This window comes from Typopeltis vanoorti, chromosome 2, assembly GCF_054136105.1.
Source record: "Typopeltis vanoorti isolate ZY-2024b chromosome 2, IOZ_Tvanoo_1.0, whole genome shotgun sequence".
In the NCBI taxonomy this organism is placed as follows: Eukaryota; Metazoa; Arthropoda; class Arachnida; order Uropygi; family Thelyphonidae; genus Typopeltis; species Typopeltis vanoorti.
Genome location: NC_143550.1, coordinates 16,395,119 through 16,412,954, shown reverse-complemented (window position 1 = coordinate 16,412,954; position 17,836 = coordinate 16,395,119). Strand labels below are relative to the sequence as shown.

The 17,836-nt window shown below is 34.1% G+C and overlaps 1 protein-coding gene across 1 annotated transcript in view; it reads left to right on the top strand.

The window, feature by feature from the left end:
- LOC150108847 (heat shock 70 kDa protein 14-B-like) overlaps positions 1-17,836 on the top strand; it is a 210,673-nt gene that overhangs the window by 179,778 nt on the left and 13,059 nt on the right. Inside the window, exon 9 of the mRNA XM_090403712.1 lies at positions 9,004-9,062. Coding sequence (XP_090259838.1) covers positions 9,004-9,062 — 59 coding nt within the window. The remainder of the gene's footprint in view (positions 1-9,003; positions 9,063-17,836) is intronic.

Here is a 17,836-nt window from a genome sequence, read left to right as displayed (position 1 = left end):
TGCAGAAACAAAGGATCTGGTTCATTTCTGGACAATCTAAGAGGAAGTTTATCTTTAGTGGAAGGCAGGATATAAGAAATCTTGTTTACTGGCTTGAAAGTTTTGAAATCAAATTTTTTTTAAAACTTCTGAGGTTTCTTCAGAACTGCCTTAGATTTTAAGGAATGGAAATTCTCTTGATATCTGATAAGCTATTAGTAAAAGAGTAATTTTATTATTATTATTATTATCTGAGACCTCCAGTGAGTCAAGGACTCATCGAGGGATAAACTTCCTCTTAGATTATCTAAATTGTAAGTTAATTTGAATTAAAGTAACCATTGAGTGTCATATTGTCTTCAATATATTGTAATTCATTGTAAAACTAAGCATGTCCTCATAATAGCAGATAACTGCCCTGTGGACAAGCATCTTGACATTTCTGAATTTTTGTGGAGTGATGTTGAGTCCTAGAAAATGTATTTTACAGTAGATGTAAGCTTAATGTAAAAGTATATGTTATCAACATTTCATCTTTACAAGTGAAGCTAAGTAAAGGAAGGGCACCATTATTTTCTTTTATAACATAAATATTATTTTAGAAAAAATGGTGATTTTAATAAAATTGTGTCTGAATTCATCATTTGAGTATGGCCAAATAGTGAACACATCGTCAACATAATGAAACCAGATGGAGTGTGAAGCGGTGATAGTAATGAAGAGTTCTTCCAAGTGTTCCATGAATAATTGGATACCTGTAATGACAAGGAGAAACCCATGCACATCCTTCCACTTTCTTGGAGATTTATATTCACTTTCCTGTGCATTCCGGATACTTTTCCTTGAATGTGATATACAGTTATATCTAAAGGAAATTGGTGAAGAGTGAAACGTTTACTGTTCAAAGTTCATAATGTTAAAGCTGTGAAGGCAGAAGTCAGGTGTTTCACTTTAGAAAAGAAATGCAATAATTCTTAATGTATGGAATTGTTTCATTAAAAGCTTGCAAAATTACAGACCAGGGTGACATTTCTCAAATGCTGCCATGACTGATTTTCTTACTACTTTTGCCAGAATTAAAGAAACAATCAAATCTCCAAGTGTGCATAGCATTTATGTATATGCCACTAAATGATGCCTACGTTTAAAAATTTACAAAATGTGACCTGGCCAAACTTAATATCTCTATTATTAGCTTAGATAATGTTATTCAAAGAACTTTATCCCTAGATTTATATAATATCATATTCCATATCGTTAAAGAATCTGGCAAGAAAGCATTTCACGAATCTAAACAAAATCGTATGCAAAAGTTTGAAAATCTTTTAAGCAGACACTGTAAATCTTCCACTCTTCAGGTGCCTACAAACAAATTATTTGTAAACTTGACTCATTTTAGACTTACCCAAGATGAAAGTAATGTTTTATTTGAAGGCCGTAATTTCTCTATCGCTTCAAAGAAAACTCCCTTTGCTAATTCATATTGCAAAAAGAAAGGAATCTGCATGACCTTACTTCTGATTTAGCTAACAAATTTCATTTTGTAGCAGCAAGTATTTTATATTACCACCTCTATAACATCATCCGCATAAAGCAAAGAGCTGTCATTAACATCTCCAATTTTAATATCATGTTTAATACTACTTTCCTTCATAATGTGATCCATATAGATAATGAATACCAGAGGGGATAATGTACATCCTTGTCTCACACCAGATTTAACATTAAACCATCTTCCTGTACTTCCTTCAATTCTAACTGCTGACTTACAACTCAAATAAAGACTAAGTATTGCTTGATATAATGCCCCATTGACACCATATAACTGTAGTGTATTGAATAGCTTCTCTCTTGGCACCTTGTCATTATGCCTGTATTATATTTCAAACAGTATTCCAAAGTGACGTAATTTGGTCAACTGTTATTCTACTGGTCTGCCCTCTAGTGGGGGAAAAAAAAAAAAACCTACTTCAAAGCTATATCCTATTTATAACATTGTCAGAGAACAAATTCATATCGGTACTTAACACCACCACAGCAGTATTGGTGGCTTCATCAATAATTTAACATAAGTGTTTGTTATATTAAAGCTAAGATCCTTGATTACTACAATCGTAATTATAGTTAACTCTTAGAACAAAGTTATGTTGCTGGAATATATACCCTCTATATTTTTAGGATTTTTAGACCACCATAATTGTTAAGATTAGGGTGGTTGATAAGAATTTCATGGGCCTCTTTAAATTTACGCTCATATCATGTTTTGGTGATTTTAGTGCAAATCCCAAACGATAATGGTGGTCTAAAAATCCCAAGAATGTGGATGGCACACATATTCTACCCACATAACATTCTGTTCAAAAAATTGATTATAATTAGGACTGTAGTAATCTAAGATCTTAGCTTTAATATATAAAACACTTACGTTAAATTATTGATTAGGCCACCAGTCACCAATATTGCTGTATTAAAGGTATTAATATGAATTTGTTCTCTGACGACATTAGAAGATCAGATATAGCTTTAATGTAGGGTTTTGTTTGTTTGTTTGTTTTTTCACTAGCGCTCGGATTAGTAGAATAACTCTTGATCATATATATATGTATACTCAAGATTACTTCACTTTAATATGAAGGTCGAAACATCAGGAAATTGAAGTAATTATTCGTAACATGGTTGTATTCCCCATAATTTACCAAAATGATTACAATCAGTATCCTTCTTCATTTTATTTTTAAACCTGTCATCAGAGATTCTGCCAATTAACAAGTAAATAAATTAAATCAGTTGCTAGACAACACAAATTATTGGGATACTAATGCTTTTACACCATCAAAAAATTAAGGATCTTTCTTACCAGAACTCCTTGATTATATGGACTGCCAATAATATTTAAATTGGTTATTCCTTTGCAGCAGTAGTCATTTATATCACTTGTCTAGTTATAAACTGTTATCTAACCTGCTCACCATCTAACATCTAACCAGAAATCACTTTCTAACATTATGAAATTCACTCTTCATCAACATTCTTTTAGATATAATTATTCAGCTACTCTAGGAATTTTCAGCTGAAAAATTCGGCTCAGCTGTTCACTACTATCACTCCTTGTTCCTCTACTTAGTTCCATTATGGTGATGATATGTTCACTATTTGACCATATTCAAATGAAGAATTGGCATATTTTAGTTAAAATCAATAAAAAAAAAAAATTAAAAGAAAAAAAAAGAAAAAGAAAATAATGGAATCCTTCTTTTCCTGCATTCATTATAAAGAGAGAGAAGTTGATGGCTGTCTCAGTTTTTCTGAGAGATCCATAAAAAATCTGCATTTATCAGAACTCAAAGGCATTTCTGAATGCATCTCAAATGGTTTCAAAATATATGATTTCCAAACAACTTTCAAGCCAGAAAAACAGGGTATCTTCCATCCTGCCTTCCACTAATGACTTCCTCTCTTAGCTCACTTGATCAGGAGTGTATCAGGTTCCTTATTAGTGTAGACATCTGAAAATCAGAACATACAGATTACATCTGTTTTCTCCAAACTGAGAAGTCTAATCTTGCAGAACATGACACTTTCTATATATTCAGGATCATATGGAGCAAAATAAAATTCTTCGTACATGTTCTTTAAATAGGTGACACTCTTCAAAGAATGCTGTGAAGTTCTTCACAATCAACTTAATCTAAATCCCAACAATGGTCTAAAAATTTCAGAATTCAAGGAAATGGTAACTGTGAACTCTAATCATCTCAAGATTATTTGTAATAAGCATATGCAGTTCTTATGCAAACTTTATTTACGCACACACACACACATCTTTATTTATTTATTCATTATTTTTTGAAATAAAATGTTTTTATTTGCTTTACACAAATATAATAATTATATATGTACTATGTGCATTTTTATCAAATTTTATCATTTATTTTTCCTTTGTATTTTATTTTAGTAAATGTTTCTCATTAAACTTTCTCTTTATATATGCTCTTTACCTAACCCTGTAACAAGCCTTTCACTCCATTGGTTATGTTTATAATTTGTTTCATGGGTTTCTGATAGTAATATGTTACAGGCCGGAGAACAGTAGAAAGAATGCACTCTGTTAAGTCTGTTTACATTCCATTCTCACTACATATAATTATCTGTTCTTTTTTGTGTGTTTTCTCTGATTGGCATATAATTTACATGCTCTGTATTGTACTCTCTTCACATAATTTAAATAGAAATATAAATAAACAGAATAGTAGACATTTAAATAAACTTATAAAATATAAGTGTTTTATATTAAATGCTTTATTTTGTCTTTATGTAATTTACTTGTGTAGTTATTATTTATGAATGCAGACAGATCTTACTTTCATTTTAATATGCATGTTATGCAAAGTTTGCATATTTTAGATTAAATTTATACAAAAAACTCCTTTCCATGTTCTGCATTATCTTGAGCTATCTAGTTCATTAGAAAATTCTTCTAGGAGAAATTAAATTAGGTGTTCTTAAACACAGTTCCACAGAATAGAATAAAAATTGCATACCTCAAATGTAGGATATTTCAAAATGTAATTTTGAAATATTGTATGCGAGGTATGAGATAACAAGCATAAAATATCCTGCACTTAAGGTATGAGGTGCTAGCTTACAATATTTTGCATTTGAGGTATGAGGTAGCAGCTTAGCTTTATCAATAATTTCTTTATCACTATCATCAAATTCCTGCCATGAACTCTCAAGGGGTGTACAGGATATGATAGTACTACATGAAAAATTTACATCATTACTAACTTCCTATCTACAATTTTCCTCCAAATCAGTCTGTTACTTGTCAAGACTCCAACATTATCAGATCTTATATTTCTATCATCTAAGGCACTTTGTACCGTATCAATCCACCTATATCTTGGTCTTCCTCTGGGTCATTTTCCTGCCAACCTGGCAGAGAACACTTGTTTTGCTAATCTTTCTTCGCCCATTCTGTTTAAGTGACCATACCACCTGAGATTAGTTCTGCTAACGCATTCCTGGATGCTGACAATGTCAAGTTCTTTCCTAATATCCTCGTTTTTAATATGATATTGCCATTGATGCCATCTGTTCACACCTCTAATCTTTCTCAGGACTCTCATATCTGGTCTCTAGTCTTTGGTCAAGTGTTTTACTTCTGACCCAGCTCTCAGATACATAAGTTAAAACTGGTTTGAACACTGTCATGTATACAGCTAATTAGTGTTCCGACTAATTTCTCGCTTATTCCATATGAATTTATTCATTTGACTTCCCACCATATCAGTCTTTGGTCAAGTGTTTTATTTCTGACCCAGCTCTCAGATCCATAAGTTAAAACCGGTTTGAACACTGTTTTGTATCAGGGCCGGTCCGAGAGTATCTGATGCCCCTGGGCAAAGAAAAATTAGCACCCTTATACATTGTCTCTCTATATATAGTCTTAGCGCCCCTAGGCAATTGCCTAGGTTCACCTAATGATAAAACCAGCCCTGTCTTGTATACAGCTAATTCAGTGTTCTGACTAATTTCTCTCTTATTCCATATGAATTTATTCAGTTGACTTCCTACCATACCAGCTTTGTTGATTCTGTTGTCTATTTTCATATTTAATTTACCATCTTCACTAAAAATTGTGCCTAAGTAGCTGAAATGTTTTACTTGTTCAACAGGTTCTCCGTTCACAACGCAGTTGACATTTTCACCGATCCTGCCTATTTTCATTGTCTTTGTCTTTTTATTGCTGACCCTTATGCCATATGTATTACAACAGTTATTCAATTTAGTCAGGGAATCTTGAAGACTTGTAGCGGATTTATTTAGAAGTATAACATCGTCCACATAAAGCAAAGAGCAAACATTAACATCTCCAATTTTGATATCAGGTTTAATACCGCTTTCCTTCATAATGTGATCCATATAGATAATGAATACCATAGGGGATAGTCTCACACCAGATTTAACGTTAAACCATCTTCCTGTACTTCCTTCAATTCTAAGTGCAGACTTACAACTCCAATAAAGACTAAGTATTGCTTGATATAATTCCGCATTGACACCATATAACTGTAGCATGTTGAATAGCTTCTCTCTCTCTCTCTCGGCACCTTGTCATATGCCTTTTCTAGATCGACAAAACTTAAATACGGATCTTTGTTATATTCCCATAATTTCTCAACCATTTGTTGTAAAGTGAAGAGCTGATCTTGACAGCCTCTATTTGGCATAAATCCAGCTTGTTCTTCACCAAGCTTTCTTCCACAATTCTTCTCAACCATTTCTTGCATAAATCTTACCAGGAACACTCAGTAGGGAAATAGCTCTGTAATTCTCACATTCAATTTTATTTCCCTTTTTATATATGGGTACTATGAGAGCTCTACTCCAATCATTGGGAATTCGTCCCTCTGTCCAGGCCTTCTGAACTATGTAGTGCAGCCACTGTAAGACTTTTATACCACCATACTTCAGCATTTCTGGTCGAATATCATCCACTCCTGCTGCCTTTCCACATTTGAAGCCTTTGATAGCTTTATCTACTTCAAGTATGGATATGTATTCCTGACTACATGCCTGTTGAGTGTTTTTTACCACTGTGCTATCACTGCTTGTTTCATTTAGCAATTTTTCGAAGTAATTACTCCATACTTCAAGGATATATTTTTTTCCCTTTCTTTATCTACTTGACATAATAAGTAGAAAACGAAATCCTTTTAAAATGTGTTATATATGAAACCATAATCTGTCTCTCTGCAGCAATTTCTCTTTCTTTAAATCTTTGACTGTTTAATAATGGACATTCAGAACATTATTTTTGTAACATTCATTCGTTTTTGCCTGATAATTGTCAGACAAACAAAATAATACTACTCTATATGGTTTCATTTCTTCAATCAACTACAAAAGCTCTTGCCATATTTATTAATAATAAAATAAATCAACCATGGAAATTATCTGTTTCAGCTAAAACACAGCCATCTCTTCTTTTTTATATATCTTCCTTGCTCTCCCCTATAATATCATCTTTTTTATGTGTTCATCACTTGTTCTTCTTCTACTTCTTCAACCTTCTGGTTCTGTCCACTGCTGGACGAAGGTCTCCCCCGTGATTTTCCAGATCACTCTGTTTTCTGCCTCTCCCATCCATCTCACTCCTGCAATTTGTTCCACTTCATCTCTCCACCTTCTTCTCGGTCTTCCTCTTTGTCTTGCTCCATCCATTGGTCTCCACTCTATTGTTTTTCTAGTCCATCTCCTGTCACTGCATCTGGCAATATGGCCAGCCTATCTCCACTTAGCCTGTTTAATGTATTTTACAATATCCATGACACCTGTTTGTGATCTTATCCAGGTATTTGTCTTCCTATCTCGTGATGTTATTTTTAGCATACCTCTTTCCATGTGATGTTGTGTTGTTCTCATCTTTTTGTTTAGGGCTTCTGTTAAAGTCCATGTTTCTCCTCCATATGTTAGGACAGGAAGTATGCACTGGTCGAAAGCTTTTCTTTTTAGACTCATAGGGATGTCACTTCTGAATATGTCTCTCATTTTTCCATAAGCCATCCATCCAAGGTGAATTCTTCGTTCAATCTCTTTTCTTTGGCACTCCTCAAAGGATAACAATTGGCCCAAATATACATATGAAGTAACTTGTTCTATTTCATGGTTTTCAACTTTGATAGTTCTATGGTTTATGTATTTATTCATCATTATTTTTGTTTTTTCTCTATTTATTTTTAATCCAATTTCTCTGGAGGCTTCATTTAGCTGATTTAGCCTTTCTTCCAGATCTTCAAGATTATCTGCTATTAGTACAATATCATCTGCAAATTTCAGATGATGCAGCCTTTCTCCATTTATGTTTATTCCTTTTGTTTCCCAATCAAGGCTTCTAAAGACTTTCTCTAGTGAAGCTGTACTTGTTCTTATCATATCCAAATATAATTATATTTTTTATTTTGGAAATTATAACATATACTAACATATTAACTAAAATAAATGTAATTAATATTTCCAGTATTACAGCAAATTCAAATTGCCATCATCACGGAACCAAATATAGTAAGATATGTGCATGCAGGCACCACAAACTAAGTAATGAGGCTCAGACATATCAATTGAAAGTAAGCCTAAAGTCCTAAATAGTATCTTCTAATAGGCTAAATTGGGTGTTCTTGGCTATTGGGCTGAAGCACAGAATGAGAGCTTCCCAAATTTGTGAAGCTCTCATTCTCCTAACCACAACAAATCATGTAACTTGATTTGTTGTGGTTAGGAGATTTAGAGCCATGGATATATGGAATGGCGATAGCTTTGGTGCTGTCCCTGGTTTATGGGACGTCTGTAGATCCCAGGTACTATTGTGTATGTGTGATGTAGCTGGAGTCCATCAATCATTACATAGGATTTTCACTCTTCTGAATTTATATAGATAAGATGTACAATTCTTGAGCAGAGTAGAACTCTAGATTTCATGTGATTAACTGCAGTGGCATCTCTGCACAAGTGTAGCTAATAATTAATGATAACTTCATTTAATTTCTGTTGGTTATATCTTATTCTCTGATGATAAGTCTTTCTACACTAAAAAATTAATTAAGCTCCTAGCTAAGACCAAAGTTATCTTGAACATACTTTTGTTATAATGTATTAGCACACTGTATGTTACTCATAAAAGTGTCACCTATATGAATGATAAATGCACACAATGTACTAGACAGTTAATGAAGTACACTTGACATTCAAACAACCGTTGTTTATTTCAACAAACCTTCAGAAAGTTGCTCGTGTATTACAACAAGTCTTTATGACATTAGCAAAATCAAAAATACCTCACTTATGAAACGGTGAACAGAATAGGCTCATCCTTTCTCCATTCTTTGAGACACAGAAAAACATATTATTGAAACAATCACATAATTATTATTCCTAAAAATGAGTAGGAACTAATGTGAATATTTCTTTTTATTTAATAATTGTTTTATGCTATTTTGATGCTTGCTTTACATATTTTTTTAGGTTGTCCTTCATGATTTGCCTGTACATTCTGATGTGATGGTGGGATTTCATATAAGGAGGTTAGTTATAAGGTTGTTTTTTTTTAAGTATGTAATAAAAGCTAATAATGTAAAACAATAATCTGTTTGAATATTTTGAAACCTAGGTTTCATGTAAGATCAGGGGCAAATTCTCCATGCTTCACAAGCTCATTACTTGAGAAAGAAGTAATATTTATTTGTTAATAAATGCATGCATTTATAAGCATTCCATTTAGGCTTTTATTTTTGTAGACAGAAGACGTTTTAAGCTTGCGCTGCAATAATTGAGCTTTGCGTTGTGTATCGAAGGCCGATGCTTGCTCGTCTAGTCAAAGCTACCTTGGCTTGCTCAGTTGTCGGAGCTTCCAGGTCCTCGCTGCAGGCAGCACTGTGATTTCTTGCGCACACATAGCCATTTCCGCTTCCTTCACGTTGTCTTAAACACGGGCCATACGCAGTCAAAGTAGTTCTAGCCAGTGAGCTTCAGCCAACCTTTACAAGTGTGCGTGTTGCTTGGCAAAATTAAGTTACAACCAACTTTTTATGACGATGTTATTGACCAGTTCATAAAGAAGAAACGTAGGGTAGAATTTGCATTCAAGTAGCTAAATTGAAAAAAGATAGAATATATTTGTAAAATAAATGTTGTATTTGTATGATTAAATGTACCTAAATTTCTAAATATATAGTTTTAAATGGTCAGTAATTCATTATTCTGCTAATCAGACTTCAATCACACCACTCACTCCCTGAATGATAAGAGCAAGCGTGAATTTCAAGACCAGCATTCACTCCTGTGTAAGATAAATAATAAATAAAAGCCAAGCTTTATTGTTGATGGAGCTGCACCTTTTGTTACCAACCAGTAGACTTTACAATAATGGATTATTTATTAATTTAAATTTGAAAGAATAATAAACCAGATACACCTGGATAATATGAAGAGCAAGATAATGGTAATAGCAATCTGCTTTTTTTTAAAACAAATTATGAAACAGAGAGGGAAAAAACTTAAACAATGATTTAAATTTCTCATTATGTAATTCAGAAATCAATATCAGCAAACATTTTATCTTTCCCAGCCCTTTGAAAAACTGAGCCTTATGGGTGGCTGGCATACGGCTTGAATTTTTTGGTGTTTTTAAAGGATTTAATCTTTTCAAATTTATCAGAGGCATTCAAAATGAATTTAGGTATGCCACTTTCTTCATTTCCTAGGTTCATTGAACAGACATGCTTACTTTTGATTTTTAGTTTTACTGCATAGTTCTCATTTTGGCAGCTCAGCATCTTAATATTAAATCACTTAAGGACATATTGTAAAATCGTGTATACAAGGAACTTTGTTCAAAAACCTCTTGTATACCGATTTTACTGGTAATCAAAATTCACTAAAAATACTTGAGTTAATAGAGAAATTTTCATTTTTTTATTTAGAAAAAATATTTTTTTGTATATTACTGAATATTGTCACCTCAAAAGGTTTTTTAAAAGAACAAAGAAAATAATGTATAAGATAAATTGTGTCTAAAGAAACCTCTTAGTCACCGGTTATTCCAGACGAATTATCGTATTAAGTAATGACCTGGGGCAGCTGCAACCTCAAATGTCAACAGTGCACAGGGGTTTCTCCGTCTGAACGCAATGACCGAGAAGGGTGCAGACCACCGAAGTACTGGGGGGGGGGGCGATGACGTAAGCGAACCCTAAGGTCATCGGAGCCAGATAAATATAGGGTTTCAATTGCGAGAAGGGAGTTCAGTGTGGCGATTCAGTTTGGTTCCTTGCAGTGGAGTTCGAGTTCGTCTGGTCCCGTTCCCCGGTCAGCGAGAAGTTTCGAGGTTATGTGGGGCTTCCGACCAGAAGTTGACGAGGTCCCGGAGTCGAGAGGTATGATGATACAACGTACGTTTCGACAGCAGAGCTTTGATAACATCTTGGGAAATGATTTCGGAGACCTGCGTTCCAGATAGTAAATGCCGAGAGAGCAACGTGACTAAGTTAAACAGTTTTAGAAGAAATTAGATGCCGAGTTTTCATGCTGCGAAGATCCAAATGTTTGCCAATATTAAGAGGAGATCTCACGAAATCCCAGAGATGATATCCAAGTGCAGTACTAAAGTCGGACAGAAATAGAAGGAAGTGATTTCAGGGATCATTCAGAACAGAATAGACATCTGTTCAAAGTAAGATCTTTCCTTTCTTTAGCTAGAAATAAGAAGATTGTGACAATGATTTAATTAAGGGGCTTGTTTTATAGTGATACTTGAGGACTTTAAGCCTTATGCTGATATTTGAAGTATTTTGTTATATGTGAGAGAAGGTCTGGCTAAAATTTAAGGTGAAACATCGTGTATTTAATGTTATGGCTCTTGCCTAAACCTGCAGAATGTTATGTAAAAATTGATCTGAGTATTACCAAATTTAACGAGAGAAAATTATAGACACATGGTCTTACTAATATTGATTTTGATGAGGCACTAAATTATAAACGTGGTCATTAGTTGTGATTTGAAGCATAGTAGCTAATTTACTTAGTACTTAAAATTGACCCATTGTACATTTCATCGATGTTAAATAAATTGTTTTCTTGTTTAAGTAACTTGCCTGATTTCTATTTCCAATGCACTACTCATTAATTCAAATCTGTGAGCCTTAAGGTAGATATTGTCACTACTGCATAACAGAAAATTTAAGTTGCTAGATTTACTTAGAATTTAGAGAGAAAAGATCCGTGTGGGTCAGACAAAGAGAAAAGATTGTGTGTTATTTTTCGGAGGGAGATTCAACTCCCACCCACGAATTTGGTGGCACAGCTAGAAACTTAATAAATTTTTCAAATTCGGTTGAGAATAAACACCAGTGGGTCAGACAAAGAGATTGGCTCTGGCCTGAGGTGATTTTTTTGTTCTGTAAGTTTTGCACATGTGAGCGTTATATTATCTGTGGCCATAAGTCAGAAGTTTAGTAAAAAGTTAAGAAGGAGCAGACAAAGATTTAAACAAGACTTAGTAAGATCAAATAAAAGAATATAATAAAAATTAGCATATTTTTGCAATATTCAATGTGAAATCATTGAATTAAAAATTAAATTGAAGGTGCATAATTTTGCATTTTGATGAAAGTGAGTGATTTGGTTACCCTATCCTTTGGATGGAAGAATTTTAAGATTTTTCCTGGCATCCTGTTAATTATCGTAGCTATTTTTATTTGGAAGGTCTTAAAAATTATCACAGTTTATTTCCAGATTACCCAGTTTCTGATTTTTTTTTTACTGTCATTTTAATTTTTAAGACTAGAGGCTATCCTTTTTTGATTTATGTGCATTTTCAAGATGGCCACCTGCTTTTAGTTCTATGATGATTCCCCCCCCCCCAGTCCAATTTTATACTGTACCCTGCAGGCCCAATTTGAAACCACATGACTGATGTTTTGTATGTTTCATTTATACATGTAGTGGAATATCATCATCAATATATATATACCATCAGAGAGTGTACAGGATATTATAATAGCACTACATGAAAAAGTTACACAATTACTAATTTCCAATGAACAGTCCTCCAAATTAATTTGTTATCTACCAATTATATATTTGGTTTAATCCTTTATCCAAGTGTAAGCAAACAAAGTTTTCCCCTGAAGTATTTTCAGGACTGGGGCAGCTCGTGGTAAAGGTAGAGTAAGTTCTGATCACTTGCCTTAGTATCTCCCATAATGCAAAGCACATCTCATTGCTGACATGTATAATGCTATACATTAAGGGAAAGGCAACTATCCAGACCAGTTTCAACCTTTGTTGAGGTCTCATCAGTGGAAGTAATACAGAAGTCATATAACCTATACCAGTTGCCAAAGACATCAATAAAGGGCGAAACTGGTCTGGGTAGTGGCTCTTCCCTTAATGCATAGCATTATACATGTCCGCATGTAGATGTGCTTTGCATTATTGGAGATACTAAGGCAAGTGATCAGAACTTACTCCATCTTTATCACGAGTTGCCCCAGTTCTGAAAATACTTCAGTATCAACTGACCTATATGTTGGTCTTCCTCTGGGTCTTTTTCCTACCAGCCTGGCAAAGAACACTTGTTTCACTAATCTTTCTTCTCCCATTCTTTAAAGTGACCATACCACCTGAGATTAACTCTACTAACACATTGCTGAATGCTAACAATGGCAAGTTCTTTCCTAATAACTTAATTATTTAATGTGATACTGATGTGATACTGCCATTGATGCCATCTGTTCACTCCACTAATTTTTTTGTCATAACTCTTGTATCTCAGGTCTCCAGTCTTTGATCAAGTGTTTTATTTATAACCCAGCTCTCAAATCCCTAAGTTAAAAGTGGTGTGAATATTGTCGTGTACACAACTAATTTAGTGTTTTGACTAATTTCTTTCTTATTCAAATAAAATTATTCAACTGACTTCCCGCCATTCCAGATTTACTAATTCTGTTGTCTATTACCATGTCGAATTTACCATCTTCACTAAAAATTGTGCCTAAATATCCGAAATATTTTACTTGTTCCATAGGTTCTCCATTCACATTGCAGTTAATATTTTTAACGCTTCTGCCTGTTTTCATCGTCTTTGTCTTGTTATTGCTTTCATACCATATCCATTACAACAGTTATTCAATTCAGTTAGATAATCTTGCAGACTTGTACTGGATTTATTTAGAAGAATAACATCATCCACATAAAGCAAAGAGCTGCAATTAACATCTCCAATTTTGATATCAGGTTTAATACCACTTTCCTTTGAATAACAGAGGGGATAATGTACATCCTTGTCTGACACCATATTTAACATGAAACCATCTTCCTGTACTCCCTTCAATTCTAACTGCTGACCTACAACTCAAAGGCTAAGTACTGCTTGATATAATGCTCCATTGACACGATATAACTGTAGCATTTTGAATAGCTTTTCTCTCGGCACCTTGTCATATGTACAAAAACTTAAAAAACTACAAAACTTAAATACTACATATCTTTGTTATATTCCCACAATTTCTCAACTATTTGTCATAAAGTGAAAATCTGATCCTGACAGCCTGTATTTGTCCTAAATCCAGCTTGTTCTTCATCAAGCTTCCCTTCCGCAATCCTCAAGTATACTTGCATATTTCTTACTAGGAACACTCAGTAGGGAAATTCCTCTAATTCTCACATTCAGTTTTATTTCCTTTTTCATATATGGATACTATGAGAGCTGTACTCCAATCATCTGGAATTCGTCCCACTCTCCAGGCTTTCTGAACTATGCAGTGCAGTGGCTGTGCTGCATGGGTCAGAACACCTGGGTTTTCCAGTCATTACAGTTGATGTTTTCGAGGTGTACCTGATTATCTTTTATTGCTAATTTTCATATCAAATTTTTGACTACAGTATCCAATTTAGTCATGAAATCTTGCAGACTACTAGATTTATTAAGAAGTAGAACATTATTACATAAACAGCTAAGCTTGACATTACCAATTTTGATATCAGATTTAATATCACTTTCCTTCATAATGTAATCCATATAGATAAAGAATAACAGTGGAGATAATGTGCACCCTTGTGATTAAAGAAAGACTAAAAAACTACATTGAACTATAAATCTCAAATGAACAGACTGGTTTCAGGACTGGTAGAGGTACCAGGGATCAAATTGCAAACATAAAGCAGCTAATAGAAAAAAACCATGAGTTCAGTATCCCAATGTATCTCTGTTTTGTGAATTACACCGAGGCATTTGACTGTGTCAATTGGGAGGTACTCTGGAAATGTCTGAACAAAATGGGAATTCCAAAATACCTAATCAACTTAATAAAATAATTACAGGCGGTCCCCAGGTTATGGACGACCCAACTTACGGCGTACTTACAAACGGGCTCTCCAGGCTCCCCATAAGGATAATTAAATCAGTGGTTCCCAAACTGTGCTGCGAAATATTCCAGTATTTTCACTGAAATAACTGTGCGCTGCAACTGTTAGGTAGGCCTATGTTCTGACTTTGGGCACCATGAAAAAATCCTGATATACTAAGGGAAACTGAAAAAGTTTTGGGACCACAGAATTAAATAATTAAATTAATAATTCAGGAACTAGTTTCTTCCGCGCATGTAAACATACCCACATGTATGAGTTTGTTTTTATGTTCTGTTTGTTTGAATTAAAAGACAGAGCACAAGTTTCTGTAGCTTATGTTTACAGGGGTATTATTATTATTACACTGTATTATTATTGCCATGTGATCCATTATAGTATTGTTATTATTATTATTATTATCGTATATGCACTGTTCATCAGGGATCCGAGTTACGTACAAATACGACTTAAAGATGTTCTCAAGAATGTATCTCGTTCGTAACCTGGGACTGTCTGTATGACAGCAACATTGAAGATAGGCCAAAATATCTCAGAATGGTTTAAGATAGAAAAGGGGGTTGGGCAGGGATGTATCCTGTCTCCTGACCTATTCACTTCTATAGTGAATTCATAATCTCTTGATGGATGGAAAGGTGGTATCTCAATTGCAGATAAGAAGATAAACAACCTCAAGTATGCAGATGATACTGTGCTTATAGCCACTAATGAAAGAGAACTGATGTCACTTATCAGAAGAGTAGAATGGAAAAGCATTAAATAGACTTAAAATTAACAGAAATAAGACCAAGTATATGATGATAGGAAAAGAAGAAGCATCTACTCATAACATCAACTTAGAAAAAGTGGAACATTCATATATCTTTGAGCCCTAATAGATAATAAAGGCAGTTGTCATACTGAAATAAAAAGAAGAATTGCTATGGGAAGGAATGCCATGACACAACTGAAAAAGATATGGAAAGATAGAAATATTTCTTATGCTATCAGATATAAACTAGTGAATACCCTTGTTTTCTCAATCATTCTCTATGGTGCAGAATCATGGACACTTGGTAACAGAGACAGAGTCACTTGACAGTTTTGAAATGTGGTGCTGGAGAAGGATGTTGAATGTCTCACGGATCGATAAAAGTATCAATATCAGTATTCTCAATCAATTAAATATCAAAAAGAGATTAAGTGACATAGTCAACAAGAAGATACTTCAATATTTTGGTCATATATCATGATGAGATGGTGATAACATCAAGAAGAAATCATGCAAGGAAAAGTAGGAGGCAAACGCAGGAAAGGACTCGTGACCTTGACAACATTGTTGCCAAGGTCACGAGTCCTCAGACATGAGGAGATCGATGAAGAAGAAGAAGAATGTCACACATCTGATTTAGCATGAAACCAACTTCTTATACCTCCTTCAATTCTAATTGCTGACTAACAGTCTAAATAGAGACTGTATATTGCTTGATATAATGTCCCATTTACTTCATATAATTCCATATAGCATTTTGAGGAGCTTTCCTCTTGGCATCTTGTCGCATGCCTTTCCTAGATCTGCAAAACTTAAATACAAATCCTTGTTATATTCCCAAGAATTCTCAACTATTTGTCTTAAAGTGAAAATCTGATCCTGATAACCTCTATTTGGCCTGAATCTAGCTGAACCAAGCTTCCCTTTCATAATTTTATTAGTTGTTTTTCATGTATACTTGCATAAATTTTACTAGGAACACTCAATAGAGAAATGTCTCTATAATTTTTACATGGTATTATGAGAGCTCTACTTCAATCATCCAGAATTTGCCCCTTTGACCAGGCCCTCTAAACTATGCCTTGCTGCCATTGTAAAAGTTTTATATCTCCATATTTGAGCATTTCTGGTCAAATTTCATCTACTCCAGCTACCTTTCCACATTTCAGGTTTTTGATAGCTTTCTCCACTTCAGGTATTGATATGTGTTCCTGATTGATTCATGATTAGTGTTTTTCCACCACTGTTTTCAAAGTAATTCCTCTAGAATCTAGAAAATAAATATACTGTATTTTCCGGCGTATAAGAAGCACCCCCTTTTTTGTATACATTTTTTTAGGAAAAACACTTTATCACTGAATATTATAATGAATTTACAGTATTTCAAATATAAAATATAAAGTTCATGAATCTTGAACACCATGATGTTGATCCAGTAAAGTTGGCGATCCCTCTGTTAGTGGCTATTGCTTTTGCTTGAAGAATAATCATTTTTGTAGACACTGAAAGTCCCACTTTTCTGTGGTCTAAATCCAAGCATTCAGTTCTGCCTCATGTTCTGGCCATTTTGCAGTTCCACTTCTTAGGTTATGTTTACTGTGAGTTGCTTTTTTTAGAAAACAAGTTCCACCAAGTTCTTATCATTTTCTCAGTTGGGGATGGCCCTAAATGCCTCTCTGTAGCCCCGTTTCCATGTTCTTTAGCATACGCAATCACATGTAGCTTGCATGCAATATTTTAGCAATGCCGACGTTTTTCAGCCGTAATTTGCTAATAAATTTAGAGAAAATTTAACGGCAGAAATTTATCACCCTTCACAACAACTGCAACAACAATTGGAAAGTTTAAACACAGCTGCGATTGTCGATGACAGCGCATGCACATTCACTGAACTCTACGTAACTGGAATGCTCTCACACACCACAAGAAAGAAATCGCGTATCTCGGAACAGAGAAAATTTCCAGAAATGAAAGTAATAAAGAACTAAGTATCGGCATATGAGACGCACCCTGTTTTTGAGACCTATTTTCAAACAAAAAAATGCATCTTATATGCCAGCAAATATGGTATATAGATATAATAAAGATCGGTACTATCAACATAAGAAGCCTGAATCGCAAAGAAATGGAGATAGCTGAAGAATTAGATAAGTACCAGTTCAACATAATAGAGGTGACTGA